We start from the raw sequence: 15,431 nt of genomic DNA on the forward strand, positions 1-15,431 counted from the left end.
AGGAAAATTAAATTCCAAGACAGCATTGTGAAGGTGCATATTAAGTGAATTGGTGGGGGAAAATGTAATTCAGGAGATGGTGAAATAGCATTTGAGTGGAGAAGCAGTCATCTCGCAGCAGCACTGTGTCTATCTAGAGATCATTTCCATTTGAGTTTCCTGCATGTGTCTTGGTCCTAGCACTCTCCCAATACATTTCTTTTGAGGCCATCAAGAATAGATAATTCAAGAATGATCTGCAGGTCAGTGTACAGATAAAGGAAGTTTCTAACAGTGGAATAAAGATAGGGCAAAAATGAGCATAATGTTTCTTTTCATTTTTGATCAATTGATTTCATATAATGTATTAGGCAGTATAATAGGATGTTAGAAATGAAAGTTTCAAGACATCAAAATGTAGTAAATTTCGGATATCAAAGTGAGTCAGACCATCCTTTAGGAATTTCAAAGTAGATGGCCAAAACATTCTCGGAGAGCCTCACTCTCAATAAGGGATTTAAAAAAAATGTGGGTGTTTGAAAATGAGAATCGTTTATGAAGAGGAATGCTTTGGAGGAGGTTGTATAAACTTCCCACCCTATACTCTGTTGCTAAGGAGGCAAGGTGGAGAGGTATGTGCTCCTTATTTCGAATTCAAGGGAGGGAGGATTAAGTGGGATCATTCAGAGAGCTTCATAAACAGTCCCTAGAATTGTTAGATACAGTGACTAATATCTGACTCATGCATGAGCAAGCTAAAAGTGAAGAAGTTATCTAAATCTTCCTGTGGCTTCAAAGTAGAGGAATGGAACTAGAAAGCAACTGCTATCCTTCCACCCCCTCCATCCGCCAATATTGGGACAATGTGGCAAAAATTCTGGGGCCTGAGTGGGAATCCCACCTTAGGAATGTCTGTTTAATAAAGACTCCTGCTCAATATGGTTCTTGACAGAGATTTGAGGTATATAGTGTTGAATAAAGAAGGCCTGCCTCCAGAGATGCACGCCCCACGGCAATGCAATTATGGTTGGAGGGACCCAGCAGAGGTGACTCCGAAAGAGCATAGACACATGCTTAGAGAAGAGTCACTGTCAAACAGCTATCATGTCTTAAGAGGATGCACCCATTTCCTTTGACTCTTCCTCTTTTCCCACTCTGTATTCTAATCCAGAAGGAGCAGTGACCTAGGAACAGGGAATAGAAATCCCAGATGGGGAGAGAGAGAGAGAGTTTAAGAATTACACCTCCACTCCTCCAAGGATGGGAAATGTTTAATATTGACTCAGGTTTGATTGAAACTTTTGTTATTAGTAGGGACTGGCAGTTTTTGGTTACTGTTGTGTTTATGTAGTAGAGACTGAAGGTTTGTAGTTACTATTGTGCTTGTGAAGTGATAATGAAAACTTTGTTACCCAAAGTGACCATCAATACATCAGGCCATGTAGCCTGGTGGATTTCCATCCAGTGGCAGGAGAAGGACAGCTTCCTTTTAGCAAATTCAAAGGGACAATGGGAGAGCAAAATAAAGTTGCTTTTAGGATTGCACTCTGTGAGTCCTGTTTGTTCAGCATACTGATGACAGTGGCATATAATAGGTATATGTTGGGGCCAATTATTGGCCCACAAAATTGACTGAATTCAGATCAATATCCCTATCTTCAAAAGGATGACTCACTTTTCTTTCTTCAAATACAGAAAAACTACTTAGAGCTTTTCAAGGTCATTAAATTCTTAGTTCTGACTTCAGAAAAATATTTGTTTTAGATATGGAAATCAATCTGCCTGTCATAGTCAACCCCTTTTTCTAGATTAAACTGCCTTTCCATCTCTCCTTTGCTAAAAAATAATAGTGTTAGGCTGTTCTTTGCTCCTGGGAAGTTGCTGAAGAGACAATGGTTATATCCTGCTTTCAAAGACAGCCTATCATTAGGGTACCCAGAAGTGTACTGTTGGGGTATTAGTCAGGGGTATATTAGTTGGGGTATTCTATAGGGGAACAGAACTAATAGAATAGATGTGTATATGAAGCAGAGTTTATTAAGGAGCATTGACTCACACGATCACAAGGTAAGGTCCCACAATAGGCCATCTGCAAACTAGGGAGCAAGGGAGCCAGTCCGAGTCCCAAAACCTCAAAAGTGGAGAAGCTGACAGTACAGCCTTCAGTCTGTGGACTCACTGGTGTTAAGTCCAAGAGTCATTTAGACTCACTAGTGTAAGACCAAGAGTCCAAACGCTGAAGAACCTGGAGTCCAATATTCAAGGGCAGGAAACATCCAGCGTGGGAGAAAGATGAAGGCCAGAAGATTCAGCGAGTCAGCCCCTTCCACCTTCTTCTGCCTGCTTTATTCTAGCCATGCTGGCAGCCAATTAGATTATGCCCACCCAAATTGAGGGTGGGTCTGCCTTTCCCAGTCCACTTACTGAAATTCTAATCTCCTTTGGCAACACCCTCACAGACACACCAGGAACAATACCTTGCATTGTTTAATCCAATCAAGTTGACACTCAATATTAACCATCACAGGTACCTAGTGTCCTTCATCGTGGTCTTGTGTAAAAGACTCTACCCAAAGACAGATGATAACATATGAATCAATCAAATCCTTTTTTTGGAGTGGGTGGGGCGAGGGGTGGAATTTAGGCTAAGAGACTCAAAGAGAAGTGCTGATGTTGAAAGACACTTGTAATGAGCAGCCACATCCATACTGTGGAGATTGGAACTACTGGGCAGGGAGAAAGAGAAATGTTAGAAAGGACACTTGGGAACCCTTAAAGCAAGAATGACTGTTTTGGTCCTTTAGCTATTTTAGTTTTAGTTCCAATTCCATGGACATCATTACAATAGAACCTTCCTTTTCATGTAAAGAATCTTGCTTTCCTTTGCCACTAAAAGCCTCGGATTAGAGGATTGCCATAAACTTGACTCGGTGGCACTGATTTCATTGCATACCCCACACAATTATACCTTCAAATTTCACTCAGATCTCAGCTGCTGTGTGATGGGCTTTTGGCTTTCTGCTTATTTTAAGGGCAGTTGACTTTCTAAATGCTACTACGATTTAGTATCTACTATTATTTCAGTTGGTTCTCAATTGTTATTTATTACTTTAATAATTTAATCTGGATTGATTGTCCGAATACTTGCGTCTTCACATGGACAAGCAGACCACCTTCTATATATACACTTTAAATATGATTATTGTGTACATTGCTTAAAGGTGGCTGAGATTGTTTTATTATTGTAGATGTTACTGGCTGATCTTTTCAACTGATCATTTTTATTGGAAATTGAGAAAGAAATGCTAATGGAGTAAAAAGGCCTTTTGCTTTAGATTTTGGAAAATTATGTTTAAGATGAAAATAAATATACTCCATGTAAGGGATTCCTTGAAGAATTATTGTTTAATAACTTTAATTGTTTCCTGTCTCCCCTGTACTTTTCACTACTCTCTCCCTGCTCCTAATCCCTGGCATTTGGTCTAACCAATATTATATGTCCCCCAGGGTTACCTTCTGTTTCCCCAGATGCATTAAGGCTTTGAAGTAATCTCATTTGGAAAAGTAGCATTTTATCCTGGTGTGATATGAGTGTCTGGCTTCTTTAAAACCTTATTAGTAAACTGAGGGTCAAATTTTAAGTGCCAGTCCAACATTACCAAGTATTCTACATGGACCGCTGAAATACCCTCATGATAATGCTTGTAAAGAATGTTGGAGTATGGTAGATGGTGCACAGGCTCTAAAGTCATGAGAACTCCCCGATCCTGGATTCCCCACTTAATAGCTCTGTGATACACTGTCTCAAGGATATGTACTTTACCAGCAGGACCAGTAGGAGGCACTAGCTTGCCTTTTTGTGTGGAGTATTTCATATGAAATAATAGTTATTGATCCCCTGAGCCACTTTTAGACAGAAAGAAGGAGGAAGTTTAATTTAGGGAAATTGTATCTCTCTCTTTCTCTCTCTCCCTCTCACCCACCCCCCCGTCCCCCCCCAACACACAGATGCACACATATAGACACACACACACACCCCCCTCCAGGTTAAAACTTAAAGTACTAAATAACAAAGCTGTTTTGCTTATTTGAACAGAAACTTGTGATCTGGGGTATATATGTGTACATTATTAGATAACTAATTTTATACTTGGTTCACATGAGTTGATCTGAAACATTATATTTAGGCTCCTTAAGTACTGTGGATCCCTATAATAGTTAAGGTAATATTACCTGCTATAACAAATAAACTCCCAAGTCTCAGTGACTTAACACAAGAGAAATTTGTTTCTTGTTCATATGAAGTTCTTTCAGAGGGAACAGGTGTTTAGGCATGTGTGAGTCCTCCGGGCATTCTGAGATTTAGGCTGTTGGAGCCTCTGCTGCTCTCTGTGCATGGCTTCCAAGATTGCTTTAATCATTAGTACTCAGTCACCTGAGAGTAGAAGAGAGTAGGATTTACCTGTCGGAGCATTTATGAGCCAGACCTAGAAGGAGCATACATCATTTCTGATAACCTTGGTTATTTGTAGAACTTGGTGACATAAATTAAATATGCCTTTCTACAAGTGGGGCTGCAAACTATGTCCCCAGGAAAAATAGAGAAGGTTTCTGTGAACACATAACAATCTCTGTCACAGTCCAACCTTCTGAGAACAAATACCAGTTTCATCTTTCTCTCTCGTCTGGAACCACCTCCTCCCCTTCTTTAGTCCAATTCCAGGCCCTTAATACCTGGATGATACACAGTTTTCTTTATAATGTCCAAATGTAGCTTCCCATGAGCTGGCAACTCAACCTGTGGACAAAAAAGACTTGTTACTGTCCTTGTCCCTCTCCACCCAGTATTCAGGGATGAAGTAGGGACACTTTGCACAATAACTCTGTTCACAATAATACTTCTATTCATAAGAAGAAAGAATGGGAGACACAGCTCACTGGATTAAGCAATGATGAAACCCTACTGGGCAAACTTTATGAAATCCTTTTGCCAGGCCAGTGGAGGAAGTTCCTGGATTAGATGCTGATTCTTCTCCCTAGGGGGAACATTCTTCCCTTCTCCATTGTTCTTCATGGATCCTGGCTCTATCATCTGGAAAGTTCTTACTTATCCATTACTTCCATGACCACATTCAAAGTGGATGTTGGAGAGTCATCCTCCTTGGTGTTGTACAGGTTTGGTAGTCTGTTTTCTCCTCATCAAGTTTAGGAGCCCAAAGATTGTTCAAAGAAAGGCATTTTTAGTCTGGTCTCCTAGTTTCTTTGACAATCAACTCCTTCAAATATTTCCATTTAGTTCCTAGTGCCTATAAACATGATAAAAGTTTTTTTTCCTTATTCATAATTATCAATCTTGATTTTTTTTTTTTTTTTTTGCTTCCTTACAACTTAGTAGTTCTACCATGATACTACCTGAGATAGAAGATCTAGATGGGAAGAACATACCCTAAATCTGTCTTTACCTCAGAACCGAGATTTAATGAACCTTTGTTTTTCAAATCCATCTTGTCTCTTACTATTTATTTGTTTTTCAAATCCATCTTATCACTTACTATTTGGAATGAGGAAGCAATAGATATTTACATAAAATTAAGGTAAAAATTTCTGGACTTTCTCCATTCCCTTTTTGTAAAAAAGCTATCTCTTTAATATCTAGAGAGGAAAAGCCAACCCCCTTAACATTCCGATCCTTTGTAAGTCTTTCCCTTAGAGCAGACGCTGGCAAATTTTTCTGTAAAGTTTCAAATTATATTTTATTTACACTGTGGGCCATATAGTCTTTGAATTCTGCTTTTGTAGCACAAAAGCAATCATAGACAATATGTAAAAAATTAGTGTGACTGTGTTCCAATAAGCTTTGTTTTTTTAAAAAAAGGTGATGGGCCAGATTTGGCCTTCAGGGCATAATTCGCTGACCCTGTCATAAAGCTAAGGACTGAATAGGCATGTGGCCAGCGTTCATATTTTCCCAGGTGAAAGCTGTACTTTTTTTTTTTTTTTTTTTTTTTTTTTAAGAGAGTCTCACTTTGTCCCTCAGGCTGAAGTGCAGATGTGTGATCTTAGCTCACTGCAACCTCTGTGTCCTGGTTTCAAGTGATTCTTATGCCTCAGCCTCCCTAGTAGCTGGATTACAGGCATGCACCACCATGCCTGGCTAATTTTTTGTATTTTTAACAGAGATGGGGTTTCACCATGTTGGCCAGGCTTGTCTCAAACTCCTAGCCTCAGGTGATCTGCCCACCTTGGCCTCCCAAAGTGCTGGGATTATAGGCGTGAACCCCCGTGTTCAGCCGAAAGTTGTACTCTTGAGAAATAATAAAATTCTAAACCCCTAACTGATGGAACAGACTCTTCTCTTGGCCAAGGGGACCCCATAGAAAACTTGGAAGCTAAGTTCATGGCATGATGGGATGGGAGGTTCAAAAGACTTCATGATATTCCCTCCCAGCTCTTAGGCTTTCTTCCCTAAGGGCTAACTAGACACCAGATTTTTCAAAAGATTCCACACTAATAATATCTACTAGTTTATTTTCCCAGGTACAGAACAAAGAGAAGATGAGAGTATCATTCCTTCACTCTACCCTGAGATGTCTGCTTCCTCCATTCCTATTTTCTTTGTTCACCTTATCTTACATAAAATGTAGATTTATTGAGTACTAACTAAAATCTCACAAGTATGTAATCATCTGCCTCATTGCCACACCGACCCCTCTACCTTTTTAAAGGAAAATGTGTAAATATTAAACATCTGAGAACCTCTTTGGAAAAAGCAGCCACAGATGTGTCTATTACTTGAGTTTTTCCTGGACGCATCCTCAAACTGGCACAATAAACCTTGATGACTGAGACGTGCCTCTCAATCACTCATTTTGGTTGCCGCTATGGTGACTACTTTCTTTTCCCCTATTGTACAACCACCAAGCCAATGCCATATGTGCTAAGGTTTTCATTAATGCAACACTCCACTTCCAGTATCAATATATTTAAGTTAAAATAATGCATTTTTTAAAACGAATAAACTCACAGATGTCAGTGACTTAGAAGTTTACTGTGTTGACGCACAGTGTCCCTACAGCCTGCTATAAGGGGTTGTTGATGTTGGGCACACTGCTCCATGCAGACATTCAGCGATCCAGGGTGACAATGGTTCTGTTTTCATGAACACAAAGCTTTCACAGTCACCTTCAGTATTGATATCCAGCAAATAGAGGAAGAGAATAGATGATCACTTATGAAAGGATTTTGTGCAGTACTTCTGCTCACATTCCATTAGCTGGAACATAGATACACTTGATTGCAAAGAAGGTGGGAAAATATTGTCCAGCTTTATAGCCAGGAAGACATAGGCACATATCTTGGTAAGTAGATTTGAATTCTCTACCTCTGTCACTAAATGCATACTAATGATCGAGGCTTCACACACTAGCTGTGTGACGTTAGACTAGGCTCAGGGCCCATTTCACTTTTCGTATATTAGGCATAAAGTCTAGATTAAATGTACAATGCATAAAAAGATGCCTTGTTGGTTGTCAATTAGTAAACACTGAACATGCCTATAGGAATATAGTAAACACCTGTACAGCATTCTCCCAGTTTTGTATATATTAACATTATACCATATTTGTAAGAAATAAAACATTATAAATACAGTTTGAGGTTCTCTGAGTACTTTTCCACAGTTCCATTTCTCTTTCACCTTCCTCACTACCATGAACTCAGTGTTTATTATTCTTATGTGCTGGCCTCACATTTTTATGATTCAAGTGCTACTGACTTACTGACCAGTTTTCAATTACAGTCTGCCAAATCTCTCATGGGATGAATGGCGTGGTATTTTGGTTAAAGCATTTCAGCAATGGAAGGCCCCCAGTCCTTCAATCCTCAAAACTAATCTCTAGGTTCAGCAACCCTTGTGGGGAGGGGAAGAGGTAAGAAGTTAAATAATCAGAGGTCAGACCACGATAGTCCTCATGTTTCAGCTAAGAATTAAGATTTTTTTTTTCCTGAAAACAATCGGAAATCTCATTAATTAATTGGCATGGTCAAAGTTGTGGTTTAGACATACAATTTTTCTTTTCTTTTCTTTTCTTTTTTTTTTTTTTTTTTTGAGATAGAGTCTCACTCTGTCTCTCAGGCTGGAGTATAGTGGTGCAATCTCAGCTCACTGCAACCTCTGCCTCCTGGGTTCAAGTGATTCTCCTGCCTCAACCTCCTGAGTAGTTGGGATTACAGACATGTGCCACCATGTCCAGCTATTGTTTGTATTTTTAGTAGAGACGGAGTTTCACCATGTTGGTCAGGCTGGTCTTGAACTCCTGACCTGGTGATCTGCCTGCCTCGGCCTCCCAAAGTGCTGGGAATATAGGCATAAGCCACTATACCCAGCCTAGACATACAATTCTTAAAGTCATGTGAGGACTGCCCAGATCCAGGAGATGTCCACCTTAGTTCTGAGAAGGGATTATCGGACTTCAGCTAAAATGGCAGCCCATGGAGATGGACCTTTTCTTGGCCTTGACCTGGAGGGTTCACAGGTTTTCGTTCTTGCTGCTTTAGAAAGGAGTGTACTCCTATTTGGCATGGGAGTGCCATAAGAAGAAACTTCTGCTTTTTTACTAGCATTTTGACCTTGGTCTTTTGAACTAAGTGGTAAAGGGACCTCTCTCCAGCAGGATTATAGCTCTGTTGGCCTTCTAAGTGATTTACCTGCATTATTTTTTTAAATCTGCACAGCAACTAGGTGAGATAGTTACCATTTTTACTCTATTTTAAAAGTGAGAAAAGTGAGACCCAAAGAGGTTAACTAGTTTGCTCAGACCAGAAAGAGTATGAGCTGGGTTGTCCTTAACTTAAATCTGACTTTACCATTTCACTGCATTGTCTCTCTTAAGGGATAACTATCAACTAATATTTATTGAGGAATTACTATGTGCCAAGTAGTTCTAAGATAGTTATAAGTTCTAAAATAAGTTATAGTTCTAAGATAGTTAGTGCTAAGCCCCTCATATCTATTATTTCATTAATCATGAACACAAACCTCTAAAGCAGGAAATATTATTATCCCCATTTTATAGTTGAGGAAACTGAAGTCCAGAGAATTTAAGTAACTTGTTCGAAATGACACATCTGTTTAAGATGATTGAGACAACATAAATCTGAAGCCATTGCTCTCTACTCTCTCTAATGTGACTGTTTATTATTTTGGTCTGCAAAACTACAGGAAGAAGGAAAAGGCTATAATTTAAAGCATCTTATTCGGCATTGTTAATATAGCCCTAATTTCAGTGCATTGCTATAAGCCACACCCAATACCAGATTAGAATGGACAGAGATGATTATTATAATAATATCTGTGGTTTTGCTTCAATCCTTAGCAAAATGACTTCTTCTTATGGTGGAGTAGTCAAAGGAAAGCTGGGTTAAGAGCAAGGAGGCTAGGATTCTAGTCCTGGCTCTGCCACGAACAGTCTTTGTGATTGCTGTGGTCTGAATGTTTATGTTCCTCCAAGATTCATGTTGAACCCTGATCCTTATTGTGGTGGTATTAAGAAATGGGGCATTAGGAGGTGATTAGATCATGAAAATGGAACTCTTATATATGAGATTAGTGCTCTTATAAAAGAGGCTTGAGGGAGTTTTCTGCTGTTTCCAACACATGAGGATGCAGCAAAAAGGCACCAGTGTTGAAGTAGGGAGCAGGCCCTCCCTCACCAGACAACAAATCTGCTGGCACCTTGATCTTGGACTTCCCAGCCTAGAGACTGTGAACAATAAATTTCTGTTGTTAATTACCCAGTCTAAGGTATTCTGTCATAGCAGCCCAAAAGGACTAAGACAGTGATGATCTTGGGTGAGTCACTTAATATCACTGGGCTTTAATTTTCCTATCTCAGAAATTCAAGAAGCAAACTAGAGAAACTCTAGTGTTCCCATTCACTCTGTGATTCTCTCTATGCTTTTCTTCTCCCCCATTACATCAGAAAAAGTCTTCAAAAAATGACAGGAAATGTAAGTGACAAAACACTTCAGAAATCCAACAAAATTATTTTTAATATCCCCAAAGATAAGGAAAGGTAATATTTGTAGAAACACTGGGAATTATATTTTAATATTTCATTCCAGTAATATTATAAAATACACAATATCTAAGTCATCTGTTTGTACATGAAACAATCCAAACCTGTGACCCTGGTGGCTAGCATCTTTATTAAAAAAATAAGATTTAAATAAATTAAACAATATGAGTGTGAAACCAAGTGCATAACTAAGACAGTTAACATGTTTAAAAGAAATCAACTCATGAAATAGTTTTAATATATAACCTGTTGAAAGAAAGCACAGATTTGGGAGAACATGGACAGATAAAATAGAAGATTAATGTAGACAGGATCCTAGAAAACAGCAGTTTCCCCTGTCCCCCAAGGCTAATTCTTTCTAAAGGAGCTATTTGTTTATACAAATATATTTGTAGACAAGTTAAATATATTTATTAAATTGCCGAAACTGCTTTCAAACCTACTTTCAAATCCTTTGTCATTCCAAAGAAGTGGATCCTAGGGAGGGCAGGGTGAGATAGTTTGGTTTTCTTCCTTTATCTCAAAAAGGAGTTTTGCAGGAGGCTAGTAGCATGTGATCAATTTGTTTAAGTAATGAATAGAGGCAGGCTAATTTCCACAGCCCCAGATTAAAATTTATTTCCTTTGCCCTTAACTAACAGGCTTGGTAGTAAGAGCTTGGAAATCCTGAGCTCTGTTACTCCCCATCTGTACCGAACAATTCAGAGAGATACATCATGTCTCAAAACTCCATGTGCTGGAGGAGAGGCGAGGTGGAACTGATGCCACTATTTTCATGGGACTGATGTGGCTGGGGGCAGCCTCATCAGCTTACCTCAAACATCCTCTTCCAGCATTTTCCTACCTTTGACCTTTCTGATCTAAAGAAGCCATTTTGTGTTTCTCACTAAGTTCCAGGCAGAGTGCTAGGCATTGAGGCTACGATGCTGAAGATGCTGACCTTGCTCTAGAGGGCCCAGTCTACCAGAAGACTGCAGCAGTTAGTTCTTTCACCCACTCCCATTACTGCTTCCTCCTTCTAGGCTTACATTGCCTCCTAAGAGAAAGGCATGGCCTGAGAAGGTTTCTAAGATTTTTAAAGAAGATACTATGCACAAGTCTGTAAGGTAAGACTGACTAAACCTTATGAAATCAGACCTAGGAATATAGAGGTGAATGGTGATGGAGTCCTGGCCCCCAGCACTCTAAATTCCCAGAGTTCCCTCTGCCAGTAGACCAGGGATCAGTAGAGTCTGACAATCCCCTGGTCCAGTGGTTTGTACCCTGGGCACATTGCACACACATAGACTTTTTGAATATCTTGGTCCCTCAGGACAAGGACATGTGGCCGGAAATGTCCACTGTTCTTTATTCTTTCATTTCACTGAAGGAGCAGTAGCTGGGCCCCAGGCCTCGCACGGTACAGTCAGTGCTGTCGCTGTCACACTTGCCACAGTGACACTGGGTGGCCACTGGGTATGTATACAAGGAGTCTGCGTGGTGAGCACAGCCGGGCACTCTCACTGTCTCATATACCACTTCCTTGAAGGTACACGTTTTCTGGATGTTGGGCCTGGCTGGGTCCTTATACACCAGATCCTGAGGAGTTTAAGAAGACGGGTTACAGTATTGTGGAAGTTCCTATTTAGCTTAGTCAAAATGAGACAGAAATTGAATACTGCTTGCTCTAACATTTACCCATTAAAACATGACCTCATAAATGACCTATATGCTATCTATATTTCTAAATTGTTCTCGAAATCTTACAGAAGATACAAGTAATCCTTTTTCTTACTTCCTATGGTGATATCAAAATATTAATTATTTTTCAAACTGTAAAGGAACTTTGAATTTTAACATAGAAAAATGATGAAAAACGTGACAGAATTTTAAGTTGACTTTTCATATTTAATTGAAAACTATGTTAATGACAAACCATAAACAAAGACATCCAGTGTCTCAGAAAAAAATATTTTAAAACATGCTGTCCTGATGTATTTATAAAAGGTCAAAAATATATAATTTTAAATGTTCGTGCTTAATTTAACATGTTTGCTAAGGCTCACATAAGATTTTAAATATTCCAATTTGTTGTGGACATTTTTTCTCCCTTAAAAGCTGTATACTTTGCAGGGTTCTTAGTTTCAAAGGATATGCAGTTTGCATATAAGAATTTTTAATCCAAGTAGAAATTATTTATAGTAGCTCTTTCCAGTGGAAAAAATTATTTATACTATGTAAAGAAATTGGGGCTGCTGTTTAATATCATCCTACCAAATGTATATCCCAAGAAGGTGCAATAAACTGTGTAATAAATAGAGTTTGATCAAACTCATTTACCATCAAATAAAGTATCATTCATTTAAAAAGTTGCCATTTTCAATTTTAGTTTATAGAATGAAATTCTGCATAAATAATTAGGGGTGCTGCAGGGAAAAAAGAAAGCACCATGGAAACTATTTCTTTACTTGCATTAATGCAAGGAAACTGTGCAAACTCAGACTAGCAGCTGATGCCTCTATGTCTTGGTTTTCTCAATGCTATAATGAAGGGAGTGGGTTTGCTGATTCATTTTTGTTTTAACAGTCTGCAAGAATTGATTGTGTTCACAGTCCGTTTGTTGGCATTTGTATTTAGGAGGGCCAGGAAGACAATTTTTATAAGTGGCTGTCTGTTTTCATGTGACTTGGAGACGTATTTTGGTACTATTTTTGTGTCAAAGATGTAGCATCAGTTAAAGAAATTGCCTTTATGAGAATATTGTAGGTCCTTTATGATTAAATATATGTATGTTTCCATGTTTATCTCTCTATATGTAAAAACATAACATAGAACTACTGTTTTTCCTGTAAATACCAAGTTGGACTATTACCAAATTGATTGGATTAAATCTGAGGCTTTCCTAAATTTGCCCACATCAAATCCAAGCCCAAATAGCTAACTGATATCATGGTCATTAACCCCAATCACAACACAGACAGTCTTGGCTAAAGGACTCATGACTGTTACTTAGAATACATAAAATATTGATGAAGTGGAAACTAATGAAACCTGCCTCATACAGACCTTCAACGACCTCACTTCCAGCAAAGCACGGTACCTACCCTGGTGTAGCAGTAGCCAGCACACCAAGTGGTGTTGATGCTTATGCAGAAACGACATTCCTCTTTCTCTATTGCAATGGTGATGTTGGTCAGCTCACAGCTGTTGCAGCAGATTGCTTTCCAGCAACAGAAAAGGAAGCAAAACTGGACTGTCTTCATCCTCGTCTGGGAAGCAAACAACGAAGCCCACTAGAAACTGAGAAACCAAAGAATGATAACCATTATGTAAGCTGACCAAACCAAAAATAATTGGTCTGCTCATCCTCCTCAATCACATTTTGCTTCAACAAGTTTTTTTCCTTCCTTATGCATTTTTACTTATGTCTTTGTTTCTTGGAACAACATTTTTCCTTGTCCTTCAATTTTTGAGTCAGGGTGGGAATATATTATAGATCAAAACTCCAATATAATGATTTAAGCAGAGGAATATTTAAGGATTAGAATCTTATCGCTAACTGTCAAAAAGTGATTACTCTGAAGCAGGTAATTGTGATCATCATATTTGTTCTTCCATTATTATTTTAAAGACTATTTTTGTCTGAAAATAAAAATAAAATTCTTTTCTTTTCTTGAGACAGGGTCTTGCTCTGTTGCCCAGGCTGGAGTGCAGTGGTATAATCATGAATCACTGCAGCTTCGACCTTCCAGGCTCAAGCAATCCTCTGACCTTGGTCTCCCAAAGTGCTGGGATTACAGGCATGAGCCACCATTCCTGGCCAAGAAAATTCTATACTACAAAATTATGTCCTCATTTTTAGAATCTCATAAATATTTGCTGTTGCCCACATTTGTTTAAAATAAGACTATTTCAGAAGAGACCATTTCAGAACTGGTCTATAAAGTCAGTTACTTGCTAACAGTGATTATATTATATTAACCATATTTTACAAGCTAGGTTGATAAGCATAAATTTCCTACACAACACTAGTGAAAACCTCTAGTTTTGTCCTCCATGTCCTGACAAATCTGTAATTTCAAAAGTAGCTGTCACCACTTGAAAACTGTATATGCCAAGACTCACCTGTGGTTGGCCGCCTTGCCTGGGAAGAGCTGTAGACTGAGTGAAATCTCAGTTCACCTTTTATACAAAATCATGTGCAACTAACACCTTGTGGATTTGTTGGGTATTAATATGACCAATGCTAGCCTGAAGCTTGCTGTAAGTGAATCAGTGTTTAGATAGACAGGGAGATCAAGCTTTACTAAAGTAGTCTAAACTCAGTAGATTAGAAAAAATAATGTTACCAGAGATGATTTTGTACAAATTAAATTTGATACAGTAGCACACCCACTCCTTTACCTTCTCAAATTAAATGTGACTCCAGATTTTTCTTTTGTATCTTTAAATCAGGAAATTCAGAGTCCTTTCCAAGTATTGCTTTGACCCTGTTCAGGAGATGCGTTAAAAATGTGGTTGATAAATTGCTCCAAGAGCATATCAAAAGCTGTGAAGGAAGAAACAAACAAAGAGAAAGCATTTCATGATCTGGCTCCTCTCTAAAGTGTGAACTGTATCTCTCTTTCCCTCCCACATTCTGGCCCCCTAATCACAAATCTTTATTTTTTGATGTTTTAGCAAGAACGTTGTACTTTACTTGTAATTCCATAAATATGTTACTGATTCATATATTTAGATCTTTGCATGTAATGTTCTTCCTGCCTGAAATGTCCTTGCCTCCTCCCTGCCTCCTCCAACACCACCCTGAACCCTGGCAAATTCCTCAACCTTCAACATCCAGGGGAGTTTCACTTGTCAAAGTTTAGGATGGGAGGTGAGGGAGAACCATAATCACTACCCTCTGTGTGTAACCATTTATAGGCTCTTGTTTCCTCCAATAAACTATGATCTCCTTGGAGACCAGGATTGCTTTGTTTAATAAATATTTACTAATCAAACAGTGTGACTGGAGCAAAAGGATAACAGCAGTAATATTAGAATATGGTGTCAAAGAGATAACAGGAGTCAAATAATGTAGGACCTTGTAGACCAATGTAAGGGCTCTAGTTTCTACTCTATGTGTAATGGGACCCATTGAAGGATTTTAAGTAGAGGAGTGACATGATCTGATTTAGTTCTAAAAGGATTCTTCTGACTGCTGTGTTGCTAATGTAGGGGAACAAAGAAACAGGAAGACCCGTATGGATGCTATCAATAACCCAAGTGAGAAATGATGTTTGTTCAGACTAGTGTGGTAGCTGTGGAGGTAATGAGACTTGCTCTGACTCTGGATGCAGTTTGAAAGTAGAACTAACAAAATTTTCTGATGGATAGCTATTGAGTGTGAGAGGAGGA

General features: G+C 38.8%; 2 protein-coding genes across 2 annotated transcripts in view; one reads left to right on the forward strand and one right to left on the reverse strand.

The window, feature by feature from the left end:
• LOC140713354 (uncharacterized) overlaps positions 1-15,431 on the forward strand; it is a 297,038-nt gene that overhangs the window by 82,729 nt on the left and 198,878 nt on the right. The window lies entirely within an intron of this gene.
• FSHB (follicle stimulating hormone subunit beta) lies at positions 10,012-14,244 on the reverse strand. The gene is made up of 3 exons (XM_008003433.3): positions 14,160-14,244; positions 13,139-13,334; positions 10,012-11,633 (listed from the first exon to the last, which is right to left on the reverse strand). The coding sequence occupies exons 2-3, from the start codon at positions 13,295-13,297 to the stop codon at positions 11,403-11,405; spliced, it is 390 nt and encodes a 129-aa protein (XP_008001624.1). The 5' UTR covers positions 13,298-13,334; positions 14,160-14,244; the 3' UTR covers positions 10,012-11,402.

The sequence above is a fragment of the Chlorocebus sabaeus genome, chromosome 1 (assembly GCF_047675955.1).
Source record: "Chlorocebus sabaeus isolate Y175 chromosome 1, mChlSab1.0.hap1, whole genome shotgun sequence".
Lineage (NCBI taxonomy): Eukaryota > Metazoa > Chordata > Mammalia > Primates > Cercopithecidae > Chlorocebus > Chlorocebus sabaeus.